The sequence below is a fragment of the Callorhinus ursinus genome, unplaced genomic scaffold (assembly GCF_003265705.2).
Source record: "Callorhinus ursinus isolate GAN/ISIS: 27379988/994484 unplaced genomic scaffold, GSC_fseal_2.0 scaffold70, whole genome shotgun sequence".
In the NCBI taxonomy this organism is placed as follows: Eukaryota; Metazoa; Chordata; class Mammalia; order Carnivora; family Otariidae; genus Callorhinus; species Callorhinus ursinus.
In genome coordinates this window covers 1,486,096-1,499,791 of record NW_027397132.1, presented here as the reverse complement: position 1 = coordinate 1,499,791, position 13,696 = coordinate 1,486,096, and the positions used below count along the sequence as shown (strand labels likewise).

Here is a 13,696-nt window from a genome sequence, read left to right as displayed (position 1 = left end):
TTTCAGTCTCATTATGATCCCTTCAGTTCCGTTCTAGAACCGTTCTAGAACTGTTGAGAATCGTATCTGTGAACACGATTCATTTATATCTCAGAGCCAACTTCTTCAGGCTTTGTTCCCAGGTCATACAGTGTCAAATAGAGGCAGGTTTTTTTTGTTGCTGTTGTTTTTGTTTTAAGATTTTACTTACTTATTAAAGAGAGAACACGAGCCAGTGGAGGGGCGGCGGGGGAGGGGTGGTAGAGAAGCAGGCTCTCAGCTGAGCAGGGAGCCCGAAGCGGGACTTAATCCCAGGACCCTGAGATCATGACCTGAGCCGAAGGCAGATGCTTAACCGACTGAGCCACCCAGGCACCCCTTGAAGTACACTTTTTGAGACTTGACTCAATCACAAAAACGTACCCAAATTATCATCTTACACATAAGATTATTTCTGTGTTCTCTTCCATTCAGCTATTTAAAAAAAAACAAAGCTAAAACAATTTATACATGAAAATAAAAAATTAAAATTATTACATTTAAAGTAAGAAAACCCAACTTTTAACCTAAATATATTTTCGTTTTGAGTGGAAATCCCCCTCCCCGCAGTATGGGTGCACGTTTTTGGTGGCACAGGATTAGTTCCATCAGGAGAAGTTTGGGGTCTGTCCCGGTTGCTTAAATTGGTGCTGAATGCATGCCTTTCATAGGGTGACCTAATTGCCCCTAACCCTGGCGAACATAAAAGAATCATCTAGGAGCTTTTAAAAAATATCAAAGTTTTCTCATTTAAAAAAAAAAAATCAGTCTTTGACTTGTTGGAGAGGACAGTAGTTTTTCCAAGCTTCTCAGGGGATTCTGACGCCCAGTCAGGGCCGAAGAGCACTTGTGTACAAGGTGTGCTCTGCCAGAGGTAGTGGTTCTCAAACTTGGAGTAACGTGGGGACCTTTACATAACACTGCTGCCAGTGTCCACCCCCAAGAATTCTGACTCTCTTGGTCTGTGGAAGGACTTGGAGCTCCCCTGCTGGTTCTGATGTTCAGCCAAGTTTTAGAACCTCTTCTCTGATTTTTAATTTTTGAGGGGCTACTTGCTCCTGAGTTGAAAACTCTTTTTTTTTCCCCAAAGATTTTATTTATTTATTTGACAGAGAGAGACACAGCAAGAGAGGGAACACAAGCAGGGGGAGTGGGAGAGGGAGAAGCAGGCTTCCCGCAGAGCGGGGAGCCCGACGTGGGGCTCGATCCCAGGACTCTGGGACCATGACTGAGCTGAAGGCAGACGCTTAACGACTGAGCCACCCAAGCACCCCTATTATTATTTTTAAAGATTTTGTTTATTTATTTGACACAGAGTGAGAGAGCACAAGCTGGGGGAACGGCAGGCAGAGGCAGAGGGAGAAGAAGGCTTTCCGCTGAGCAGGGAGCCTGATGCGGGGCTCAATCCCAGGACCCTGGGATCATGACCTGAGCCGAAGGCAAGACGCTTAACGCCTGAGCCACCCAGGCGCCCCCTGAGTTGAAATCTCTTAATTAACATCTACACATGTTTACTGTTTTAAGAACACCGAGGAGTTGTTCTTGTTTGTTTACAGCCCAGAAATATTTTTCTTCATGGCTCTGATCAGCAAGTAAAAATAGGAGACTTTGGTCTGGCCTGCACGGATATCATACAGAAGAACACAGACTGGATCGATAGAGACGGGAAGAGTAAGTTTATTCTGGTTCTTTTCTTTTCTTTGCTCTTTTGGCATTAAGACAAAAACATGATTGAACTTGTCAATATTTAAAGAGACTCATAAAGACTTAATGTAATCGCAAAGGAAAGATAAAGACAAAAAGCAACCATCGTCCCCACAGTACCCTGCTCAGAGCCCGTGTTCTTTCGTGTGGACAGTGGGAACCCTGCAGTGTTTCGTATTTGGCTTTTCACATTACAGGGACACGCACACACACGTCCAGAGTGGGTACTTGCCTGTACGCTTCTCCTGAGCAGTTGGAAGGATCCGAGTATGATGCCAAGGTAGTATTTGCTGCTTTTCCCCTTTTTGCTGGACTTGCTCTGCTGTCCTAAGTAACAAAAAGCATAGTAAATGCAGTGGAAGTTCTCGTGTTGGTGTTTTTGGAGGTAACAGAGTAGGGTCGGTTGTCTGTTACATGAAACTGCCATTAACAGGAAACCTCACTTTTTACCTAAATCTGACTACACCGATTTTCAGGCTATTTTAACACCTTTTTTTTTTTTTTTTTAAGATTTTATTTATTTGAGAGCGAGCATGAGAGGGGTGAGGGTTAGAGGGAGAAGCAGACTCTCCGCCGAGCAGGGAGCCTGATGTGGGACTTGATTTCAGGACTCCAGGATCATGACCTGAGTGGAAGGCAGTCGCTTAACCAGCTGAGCCACCCAGACGCCCCTACTTTACCACTTCTAAATCCATGGGTGTCCTAAATTATTTTTGAAATGAGCTTTCCTTTTAAAATGTCACAGTTCGGGCGCCTGGGTGGCTCAGTCGTTAAGTGTCTGTCTTCGGCTCAGGTCATGGTCCCAGGGTCCTAGGATCGAGTCCCACATCGGGCTCCCTGCTCGGCGGGAAGGCAGCCTGCTTCTCCCTCTCCCACTCCCCCTGTTTGTGTTCCCTCTCTCGCTGTGTCTCTCTCTGTCAAATAATAAAATCTTTAAAAAAATATATAAAGATTTATTTATTAAAAAAAATAAAATGTCACAGTTCACATCAGGAAGCTAGAATTCATAGAAGCCTGTTTCAGCCTGTCTTCTGTTTTCGTAAACACATGATAACTAATGCTACAAGTAAGTGTGGCACTTGACTCCCTTTGAAGTAGAGTGAAGATACTGAAAAGGTCTTACCCATTTTGTTCCTTGAAGGAATGTTAAACGAAATCCTTTTCTCAAAGTAACAGACTAGTAAATTTTCGTCCTTTTGATGAATCATTCAGCTTTTTAGTGACTGGGTGTGAACTGGCAGAAAGAGACCATGGCTCTTCCTCAAATCCTACCTGGTTAAAGGCCTTCCTTGAAAAACGATTTCAGGAAAAGTAACACAGATTTTTTTGAAGTTCCTTAAACTTTACCAGAACGCTTCGCTGTGTGTGGAGGCAGAGGGGAGCAGGCTGCAGGGACGCCGACCCCTGTAGCTGGCCCCAGCACGTGTGAGCTCCCGTCTCTCGCTCAGGCTGCTCCACGCCCGGATTTTCAGGGAGTGCTGGGGTCACTGGTATGGTAGTGACTGTGGATGGGGCTGAAGGGTTCTCCCTGCCCCTCACCCGGCTGGCCTTTGTGGCCGTGGATGCCCCTTAGTTTGGAAGAGATGGGGATTGTGACGGTACCAGACAGCTCTCCCTCAGGGCCATGATTCTAGGTGGCAGAAACTTGCCTCTGCGAGGGGTAAGTTGCCCACTGTGTGCCCTGCATCGTAGGGTCTGTAAATTGGCCTGTCTTAGAAATCTTCTTGTGTTTGAGAGGATGGTGATGTTAGTCTCCCTTTGTGTTTCACTACTAAATTACCTCTTTCCTGCTTTTCCAGTCAGATATGTATAGCTTGGGTGTGATCCTGCTAGAGCTCTTTCAGCCGTTTGGAACAGAAATGGAGCGAGTACACGTTTTAACTGGTTTAAGAAGTGGTCAGATACCTGAATCCCTCAGTAAGAGGTGTCCCGTGCAAGCCAAGTATATCCAGCACTTAACTAGAAGGAATGCATCTCAGAGACCCTCTGCTGTTCAGCTGCTGCAGAGCGAACTTTTCCAAAATTCTGGAAATGTATGTACATGCATTTTTTTTCTTTCTTTCGTTCTTTTTTTTTTTGTAATCTCTCCACCCAAACTCACGAATCCCAAGATCAAGAGTCACATGCTCCACGGACTGAGCCAGCCAGGAGCCCCAGTTGAGCTTAGAATAAGGTTTATGGAAACCAGATTAAACTAATTCTCAGAGTTCCCAGAAGCACAGTCTTCATAGTCCAAGTAAGCAAGGTGACCACGGCCAGTGTCTAAAAGTTGTAATTATAAAGGCTCTACTTTCTAGCCTCCTCTTGCTAAGTCGAAAGACTAGTTTTCCTTTCTGACTAGGAAATACAACCTTTTATAAAACACTACAACATATCTACTAGTAAAAAGGGGCACATACCAGAGAGTAAAAGACAGCAGGAAATCTTGGGGGGAGCTGGAGTGACGGTGGCAGAGACTGCCTCAGCCCGTCTGCGGTCCTTCAGCATTCAAGTGTGTGATTCTGGTTTTCAGTCCTGTGATGTGGGATGGGCCCCAGGGCAGCACCTTCCTCCCCTCCTTCCAGACCCGTTGTTACCGTGTCAAGTACCACGTCCATTCTACAAGTACTGGAAACACGATTCATCCATTCTGTTCCTCCAGAAACTTCCTGAGATTTAACAAAAGCTTGATTCAAAGATATCTTCATAGATCCCCTAGTGCTCTGCTACCGCAAGTGTAGTCCCCAGACCAGCACCATCAGCATTACCTGGGGGCTTGTGAGAAGTATAGGGTCTTGGGCTCCACTCCAGACATACCAGGTCAGAATCTGCGTTTAACAAGATCCCCAAATTATTTGCCTTCACAGCGTGTGAGCGGCATTGCATTAGATGCACTGGTCCTTAGAGTATAGTCTCCAGGCCAGCAGCATAAAATCCTCGGGAACCTGATGCAATTCTCAGGCCCTCTCGGCTGCTCAGACCTATTAAGGGAGAAGTCTGGGGGTGGGGGAGGGGCTGCAGCCAGCCTGTGTGTAGCAGATACCCGAAGTCGTCGTGATGCACACCGGTCAGTGTGCTATTTGTAGTAACTGTTCCGTTGATTTATTTTCTGTTTAAGGCTTACTAAGTTTCAGGTAAAACAGTGAATTTTACTAGCTTGAATGGTAAACAGGTAGGTATAGTACTTTTCTGAGTCTTTGGAAACAGCAGATGTGGTGATTAAATTTCTCTCTTTTCTACGGAAGGGATTTTCTAACTCCCGGTTAAGTTAGCTATTAGAGACCGTAGTTATTTGGCATTTATGGTATTTCTCTTGTAGAATTTTTTATATAATAGCCTTCACATCCCTAGAGAGAGAAAGCTTGTGTAGACAGGCAGTCTTTGGTTTGCATGGCCATTCGTACAGGACTGTGAAAATGACTGCTGAGCTCAGACCACGCAAGGGGATCTTAGTAATCCACGGGAAGTTATGATTGTCCTGTGACCTTTACAAATGTTTCTCGAAACATTAAAAACTCTGTCAGTTGCAGAGGTATGTGGAAATGAAGCAAGTTGTAAAACTTTATTTACGTGTTCAAGAGTGGTTTGAACAGTGCTTGCTGCATCTCACCATAGAACTTGGGATACGGAGTGAGCTTCTTTTCTGTGCGTGGTGAACTGTACATTCCTTTCTAAGTTTGGATCAGTGGCCAAGTATCCTTTGCACTTTTGAAGTTGTGAGAGATCTCCAAGAGTTTTTTTTTTTTTTAATTTTATTATGTTAATCACCATACATCACATTGTTAGTTTTTGATGTAGTGTTCCATGATTCATTGTTTGTGTATAACACCCAGTGCTCCATGCAGTACGTGCCCTCCTTAATACCCATCACTGGGTTAACCTATCCCCCCATCCCCCTCCCCTCTAGAACCCTCAGTTTGTTTTGGGTGTACAGCATGTTTTTTTTTATTGTTAGTCACCATACATCACATCGTTAGTTTTTGATGTAGTGTTCCGTGATTGATTGCATATAACATCCAGTGCTCTATGCAGTACGTGCCCTCCTTAATACCCATCACCAGGCCAACCCATCCCCCCATCCCCTGAGAGTTCTTTCAATGGGAATTTTGCTGGTGTCACTTTCTCTGGGACATCTTCATCCTTTTCCTCATTTCTGCTAAGTTCTCTTTGCCCGGTCCTGGGGCTGCACCCCCCTGTGCCTGGCGGCGGCAGGAGCAACACCCAGCGGCCGGCTGTTTCTTCTCTGACACCACGTGGTGCGATTTGATTCGGCTGCCAGCGCCCATACTTTTCATTAGCTTGCTGCATTTCCATCTTTGCTGGCCAGTTCCATGTGTCAGGACACATGGAGGCAACACAACACACACATGGCCTGGTGTGTGCCGTGAGCCAGGTGATGATGGCCCCTGGTGGTGACAGGCATCGTGGGCTGAGGTGCTGACAGTTATTGGAGCCGGGCGACCTGACGCTGGCGCGGCTCCGCCAGCTGTGGGCACTGGGATTCAGGCGTATCATGCAAAGGGAGGTTGGCCTGTGTGTTTAAGATGGAAGAGGCCATTTTAATGGCATTTTCTCTTGACAGGTTAATCTCACCCTACAGATGAAAATACTGGAGCAAGAAAAAGAAATCAAAGAACTAAAGAAGCAGCTGAGTCTCCTTTCTCAGGACAAAGGGGCCAAGGATGACATGAAAGATGGGGGTGTTCCTGTCCTGCCTTAATTAGACTCTGTAAATGTGAATGTGGACTTCTAATTCTTGAAATAGTCAACTGGAATGTAAATTTTGTCTTTGTTAGGGTATAGATGATATAGTTCTATTTAGTGAGCCTGGACAAGACTTGTAAGCTGTAGAAGTTCCCCCAAACTGTTTCCTTAAGGAATTCTTTTATGATCCAGCACTTTGAACTGAAACCTGCTCTAAACTAAAGCTATTTTGGGGTGCCTGGGTGGCTCAGTCGGTTGAGCGACTGCCTTCGGCTCGGGTCATGATCCCAGGGTCCTGGGGTCGAGCCCCACATCAGGCTCCCTGCTCGGTGGGGAGCCTGCTTCTCCCTCTACCTCTGTCTGCTGCTCTGCCTACTTGTGCTCTGTTAAATAAATACAAATCTTAAAAAAAAAAAAAATTAAACCTATTTTGCTCTTTTCCTTCTTGTATCCCATAGACTCATAATTTTTACTATCACTGTCCAGTCTCTTAAGACACCATCCTTACTTCCCCCTCCTTGAACTCTGCCTGTTGACCACGTAGCCCTCCCCTAGAATGTTCTACCGCACAGATCCAGGTATGTGCCCCTACCCCGTCACTGCCCAAGCCCAGGCCTGCACGTTCGCTGGACTGTTCCAGTTGTGACAGCTGCATGTTAGTTACCAGAAAGACATCTGATGAGTTCACTCCCTGGCTCAAAAGCTGGCTCTTTGTTGACCGAGATACAACTTCATCTTGGCAATGCAGCGTACATCATCCAACCTTTCTGTTCTCTTCACCTTCAGCTTGGCATCACTTCAGAATCATGCCCTTTCTAAGCTTTGTGCCTCTTGCCCCCAAATCATCTAAATCATCTCTAAGTAGCTCTGGTGGGACTGTTCATTTTCGCTCCTGTACTGTTCCCACGGTGTCCCCTTTATTCAGCACTCAACTCCCCACCAACCTACGTTCCTTAAAGGCCCCAATGGGATATTCATTTTTGTATCTAAAAAATATGTCTGCCATGTTGCTGGCAGGTGTCCTGGTATACTGCCCACGACGTGGCTGAATTTTAAATAAAGCGAAACCCACAAATTACATGATGCCTTTATTGATTCTAGGCAACTGGCTGAAATAGACTGATTTTAGTACAAGTTCCTTCACCCACAACAGGCATGAAACAGCACTGTTCTCGAAGTCAACCTTTTACAGTTACTGAAATTCACTTGAGGAGCTTGAGGGCCGTGTTGAAGGGGGCCAGGTTCTCGCATGCCCTCATCCACTTCTGCACATTGGCCGGCACGGTCCCACCACAGCCTCCCGCCTGCTGCAGCACCGACCACAGAACCACATCAGCCACGGTGAGTTCATTCCCAACAAGCCAGGGGCTCTTCCCGAGAGCGGAGTTCATGGAGCGGAACACGGCAGCTTTCTCTTTACTGCTTCCCTCTTTGAGCTGAAAGATCGCTATATCCACCCAGCTATCTATGAGGGTTAGAGTTACAGCGTCCTGCTTCTGGCCAAACAGAGAGAACAGGAACCGTGCAATGTTCCCTTCTCCTTCGATGGGACACATTGTTTGGACGCTGAACTTCATCTGAGTCTTCGGCACTGAAAGGCAAGAAGCACACGGTGTATGGTAACGCAAGCGTCCCCGGGAAGAAGGGCTTCAGCGACAAAAGGGAGCAGGGAGTCGCTGATCACCGGGAACTGGTGGCAAGGGAAAGAATTTTCACAAACATCACGTTTTGTCTGTTTCTAAGACATGTATGATTAAGAAAGTTTACACTGGATGTTTACAGAATGCAAACTCTATGTTAAAAAAACCATTTCTGGTATTTGATTAGGACCATTTTCAAGCAAGAAGGGACCTCAGACCATCTTTTCCAACCCCTGTGCTTCAGAATTTGCAGGATAAGGACTGGAAACCAGGAATCCCTCTCTACCCTCACAAGGTTCATCTGTGCTCCTTTTCCAGAATTACCCCACACGCTTCCTAGACTCAGGGAATTTGACCCGACGGCAGGTAGCCAAAGAACATCACGGTCCTGGCCCCTTGCTGCCTCTCACTGAAGTCAGGGGGCCCGTCTCATTCCAGAGCCTTTGAGTGCAGCCAGTGCCCTCTGCTTACCATTCTTCCAAATCAGAGTAAAACCCAGCTGATACTCGTGACGTGGCTGTTTTTTAGACTGCTCGCCAAAGCACTTGAGGAGGTGTTCCGGCACACTCTTGACTGCAGAGTGCGTGTGAACAGTGGACAGGACCCTGTAGTGGTCACACAGCAGCCTGTGCAGCACGAGCAGGGACAGGGGAGGGGAGGCGGGGTTCGCGTTGATCACGATGTCTTTCAGTGCCCCGTAATCCTGCAGGGAGAAAACCCAAACAGCGAGTACTGTGAACAGCCACTTGAGTGCGTGAAGTTGTACCTGGAGCTGTTCTTAGGGCCTAACCAGGGTTGCTGAACAGAATCCTCAACGCCCACTATCACCCCACCTCCCAGCTGAGGAAGCTCGTCCTGGAGAGGCAAATAACCTGCCCAAGCTCACTGTGCTCAGGAAGAAGTGCAGCAGGGACGTGAGCTGACTCCCATCCCTTAACCTCTGCACTGCTGGCCCCCGCCAAATAAAAGGTTGACTTAGCTGTGAAGTTAGTAAAACAACACATTAAGAATGACGCTATTTGTTCCTAAGTTATTAAAAAAGAAAACCACACATGCAGTCACTACATCTACCAAATCTTTCCAACACCTGACCACCTGACAGGATAGTTTCTACATCAATTTGTGTGTGAGTTACACACACTGTGGGTCAATGAAGCATCCCCTAAGGACCTTGGCTCAAAATGTCATTGGTGATGGCAAGTGGGCAAAGTCTAAAAAACTAGGTGTTAACTAAAGGACTAAAACATACTGCCCTTGTAGATGCAGACTTTATTTTATACGTTCGCTCTTAATAACGAACTCCTATAATACCAGGGAGGCCAAACTCAAATTCCTTGACTTTCTGTACACAGCCCACCACGATCGGACTAGGAGTCTCACCACTCCTGACTAAAGCCCGTCACATCAACCTACGATGAATGCTTTGCAATTCTCTGAACATAGCATCACTCAATGCTGTGCATTCTGAGGTATCAAAATTCATTGTAAGCAACATGTGCCCCGGGACACCCTCCCAGCACCTGAGACACTGGCACAGCTGTGCGTGATCACCAACTTGTCAACTAGACTGGCTCCCTGGGGGCCTGGCCGGGTCTCTGTGTCCTCGGTGCAGGCAAATGTACTGGGTGATAAAAGAACCTAAGTGCAGAGGTGCCGAGGTCACCTGGGAGACCTGCAACCCCACCTCCACATGTTAGGTCTTCACGGAGGAGCACTTCTACCACCAACTCCAGAGAATTCTTGGGACAAACCCTTTTGTGCTCTCAGTAATACCACTTAGAAACAAGACATTCTTTTTTTGCATGTCAGACTGTCACCTAAATTAGCTGAAGCCTGCAGACTGATCTTTAAAGCTGGCAGATGAAAAGACTGCAAACCGAATGTAGCAAAAGACACGTGATCCATGAGGCTGTGCCTGGGCGGCCAACGCTCTGAGATTCAGGCTCCTCTCAGTCAGGATGGACTCGCTGAGCCTGAGAAGCACTGAGCTGACACTAGTCTGTTTGTCCCGGCTCGGAAGCTGCTAGAGTGACGCCCATCTCTGGCCTGCATCACAGCCCATCTCTGGCCTGCATCACACACCGCCTCAAATGGTGGGGAGCTGTAACTCGACTCCTATCCCTGCCTAGGGATCCTCCCAACTCTTCTCCACTCAACTCTTCTCCACCAGGTCTGAGATGTCGAGCGCCTTTCGAACTTGCTTTGGCTTCACTCATAGCTCATGAATCTATTCTGTGCAAAGGCACAATCATTTAGGGGAGGAAAAAAGAACATGCTCTTTGTACCACCTTTGAGAACTAGAAAACCAAAGCTTGAATCACAGGAGCATGATTTTCTGGCACTAAAAACAACCTAGCCACTGATGTTCTTTAGCGCGCTCCAGATGAGCTCACCTTTCCGAGCACTGAATTTAAGTCCAATGCACTGGTCGAGAAAGTGGGCTCATCAGCTTGGATTATGTTGGTTACATCCACATCTGCATCTGGTGTGTGAATCATCTTGGAAAGGCCATCAACTGCAGCCTTCAGTTCATACAGACGTTTTAAAATATCATCTTGGCGGGACTCAAGAGCTTGAAGAGACGGGTCAGACTCTTCCTAAACAAACCAACATTGAAACGTTCATTTCCTCTAACATCACAGCAACGTTTAAATTTGATCACTTCTATTGAATTCCATAAATTCATCAACCCCCCCCTCTGAAAAGATATTAAAACGAAGCAGCAGAATCATCTTATGGCAGGGACCTTGAGTTGTTTGTAAATATGCTGGAATAGGTATGTGCTGGGAAGCCGGATGTCACACAACACTGCCCTTTCACAGACTCAATTCATCACCAAGTGCTGTCCATTTTCTGGAATCCACTGGCTTCAAAAGCTTGCCTCCACTGTCACTGCCCAAGTTCAAGACACCACTTTTCATCTGGCCCGCTTCCACTGGCCATCCCTCCAATCCACCCCTAAAGCGGCAGCCAGGGAGATTAAAACAAATATGGATCCCATCCCCCACCTCCATGTTAACCTAGCAGGCTCTTCGCCTAAAAGGCAAAGCCCCTAACCTGGCTGGAGAAACAGCCCGTATGACCTGCCCTCTGGCCATGTCCTCTCACAGCGCTGCCCACTAGCTGGCTGTCCTTTGGGTCCTTAAAACACACCATGCCCCCACCTGCCACGGGGCTTTTATTCTGTTCCCTCTGTCTGCGACATTCCTCCCTCTTCTCCTAGAGTTTAATCTGCACTTTCTCACCTCCCCTGGCCTGCTGCTCAAACAGGAGACATGAAGATGACTGACCTGTGGGTGGAGCAAAGAAGCATAAAGACTTCAGTGTGCCAAGGAAATAATTAGGTGCTGACTGGAATAAGTCTGAATGCAAAATGTGACAGGTAGGGGTACTAGTGTGCAGTATCCTTCTGTTCCTCAGTGATAGTCCTCAAGGAGCATTCTAGTCACTTCTAGCCAGCCTGATTTGTGCCTTGTGTGTGCAAGAGCTTGCTCAGTTCTACAAATGGCAGTAGGGTCCCTGATGTACCCAGGCAAGGAAGTGCCTACTGGATTCCACGCCCGAGTCAACACAGTAAACAATGCCTGAAACAAATGCATTCCTACTGTGGGGCCTGTGACTGGGAGCCCCACACAGCTTGATTTTTACCTGTCTTGATGTGAGAAATGAGGAAATGCTCACGATCTGCTTTCCCTTGTTTCCCTGCTCAGATTAGATCGCGACTTGGCATATTGTGTTTATCCATTTTATCTTATATGTATTTTAGAAGCAGTTTATTCTTTGTGTTGCTCCTAACTGCCTTTGATATGCTTGCTTTCTAATTATCCATATTGTTATTGTCTGCTAACCAAGTGGGCCTGGGTGTCTTCTAGAAGTTCACAGTTGACAGGCCGAGTTAAGCAGCACACCAAAAAAAAAAAAGGTCTCAATTGAGGTGTGACATTTCCAACTCTGGGTCTGGGTTTTGTTTTCAGTTCTGTGAGACTGCCCAGTTGAGCGGCACTGGATCATCGTGCTATTTCTGTCTTACCTCCCTAGTAAGACAACAACTGTATCACTGTTTGCCAACTAACCCAACCACTTGCCTTCCAATCTACGAGGAAGACTTAAGACAAAGTGAAGGAGGGCCGCCTGGGTGGTTCAGCCAGGCCTCCAACTCTTGATCTCAGCTTAAGTGTTGGTCTAGAGTTGTGATTTGAAGCCCTGCATCCAGATCCACACTGGGCCTGGAGTCTACTTAAAACGAAGTGAAGGATAATACCCCAAGGGAAAATGGACTACAAAAGTTACCTGTTCCCTCTTCAGCCAGAACGGACCTAAGGTTGTAAACCCAAGACGTGTATTTGCAGCCAATAAAAATTGGGGCTTGGGGCGCCCGGGGGGCTCAATCGGTTAAGCGTCTGCCTTCAGCTCAGCTTGGGTCATGATCTCAGGGTCCTGGGATCCAGCCCCACGTCGGGTTCCCTGCTCAGCGGGGTGCCTGCTTCTCTCTCTCCTTCTGCCTGTCACTCCCCCTGCTTGTGTTCTAATAAATAGTATCTCTAAAAAAAAAAAACAACAAAAAAAACCCCAGACTGACTTGGCAGACACTTTACAAAAGAAACAAGGCGCTCCACTGATTCATAAGTCTGGAAAACCTGACCTAAAACTACATGAGGCTCCCACAGTCCACCCACCAGCTTTGGGGAGAGCGAAAGCACCAGGAATTCCGTGGCCACGGCTGAGGAGCACACAAACTTGCACACACGCCGCTCTGGGAAGTGGTTTACCTGGTTCAGGTGAAGACGGCAATCCCAAGCCCCCAGCCTCCCGTGCACGCCCCAGGCCAGCTCGTGCACGGGAGCGCCCGCTGCAGCACTACTCGCCGCAGCACCTACGCAGACCGGCCCGCAGAAGCGCCGGGAGCCAGGTCAGCGGAAGGCAGCCCGACACAGCGGGACGCAGGACGCAGACTCAGGACACACTGACCGGGGAAGCCGGGCATTCGGGGCGCTGACAACATCCTGTTACCCTGGGTAGCAGGGGTGACAATGGGGTTCGCTTTAGAGTTCCTCACAATTAGCATTTACGTGCCCCTCACTTTTCTGTGCCTACAATTTGGTAGAAAAGCTTTAGTAGCCATAAGCAGAAAAATAAATAGATAAAAGAGAAATAGTTCTTTTAATAGACACAGCGCGCACACGGAACTAGCGGGAGCGTGGGGCCGGGTTGCGGCAGCCGGGTCGGATCCCAGGGTTCGAGTCTCCCAACCCCACGGGCCGGGCCACGGCGCCTGCGCAGTGGACGGAAGGCAGGCGGGTTGGGGCGAGGCGTACGGGTGGGGGCGGGGCGGGCCGCGCGCTCCTACCTGCACGTGGCCTGCGTCCGGCGCGGGGCCGCCTGTCCTGCCGTGCACGTTGGGGAGCTGGTACATGCAGGTGGGAAGCTCTACACGGAGAGACGCGCTGCCCCCGTGATAGGGCTTTACCTGGTACATCGGCATCGTGGGAGCCGAAGGATGGAAGGTGGCAGGTGAGGGACACGAACGCTCAGAAACCGTCCGAGACCACAAGAGACTGCGGCCACCTTCTTTCCGATCCGGCTGCGGCCTTTCGGGAAAGCAAAGTCCGTGTGGTCTAATTGGCCCGCGCCCTCTGGACGTCACGGCCTCG

At 48.0% G+C, this 13,696-nt stretch overlaps 2 protein-coding genes across 6 annotated transcripts in view; one reads left to right on the top strand and one right to left on the bottom strand.

The window, feature by feature from the left end:
• The window catches only part of EIF2AK1 (eukaryotic translation initiation factor 2 alpha kinase 1), a 34,472-nt gene extending 26,989 nt beyond the window's left edge, over window positions 1-7,483 (top strand). For 3 of the 4 annotated variants that reach the window (XM_025863784.2, XM_025863785.2, XM_025863786.2), the window contains 4 exons: window positions 1,575-1,689; window positions 1,920-2,002; window positions 3,522-3,755; window positions 6,284-7,483. In XM_025863784.2, the coding sequence (XP_025719569.1) occupies window positions 1,575-1,689; window positions 1,920-2,002; window positions 3,522-3,755; window positions 6,284-6,421 (570 nt within the window). In that variant the 3' untranslated portion in view covers window positions 6,422-7,483. The remainder of the gene's footprint in view (window positions 1-1,574; window positions 1,690-1,919; window positions 2,003-3,521; window positions 3,756-6,283) is intronic. The other variant, XM_025863787.2, reaches the window with a different exon arrangement.
• On the bottom strand, window positions 7,481-13,658 carry AIMP2 (aminoacyl tRNA synthetase complex interacting multifunctional protein 2). Of its 2 annotated transcripts, none has more exons than XM_025863791.2 (4): window positions 13,393-13,658; window positions 10,439-10,642; window positions 8,517-8,748; window positions 7,481-7,996 (listed from the first exon to the last, which is right to left on the bottom strand). In XM_025863791.2, exons 1-4 carry the CDS (start codon window positions 13,525-13,527, stop codon window positions 7,608-7,610), a joined length of 960 nt encoding a protein of 319 aa, XP_025719576.1. In that variant the 5' UTR covers window positions 13,528-13,658; the 3' UTR covers window positions 7,481-7,607. The 2 variants fall into 2 exon arrangements, with proteins under 2 accessions (XP_025719576.1, XP_025719578.1); XM_025863793.2 differs by having other exon boundaries at window positions 13,513-13,653.
• Window positions 13,659-13,696: the final 38 nt, after the last annotated feature.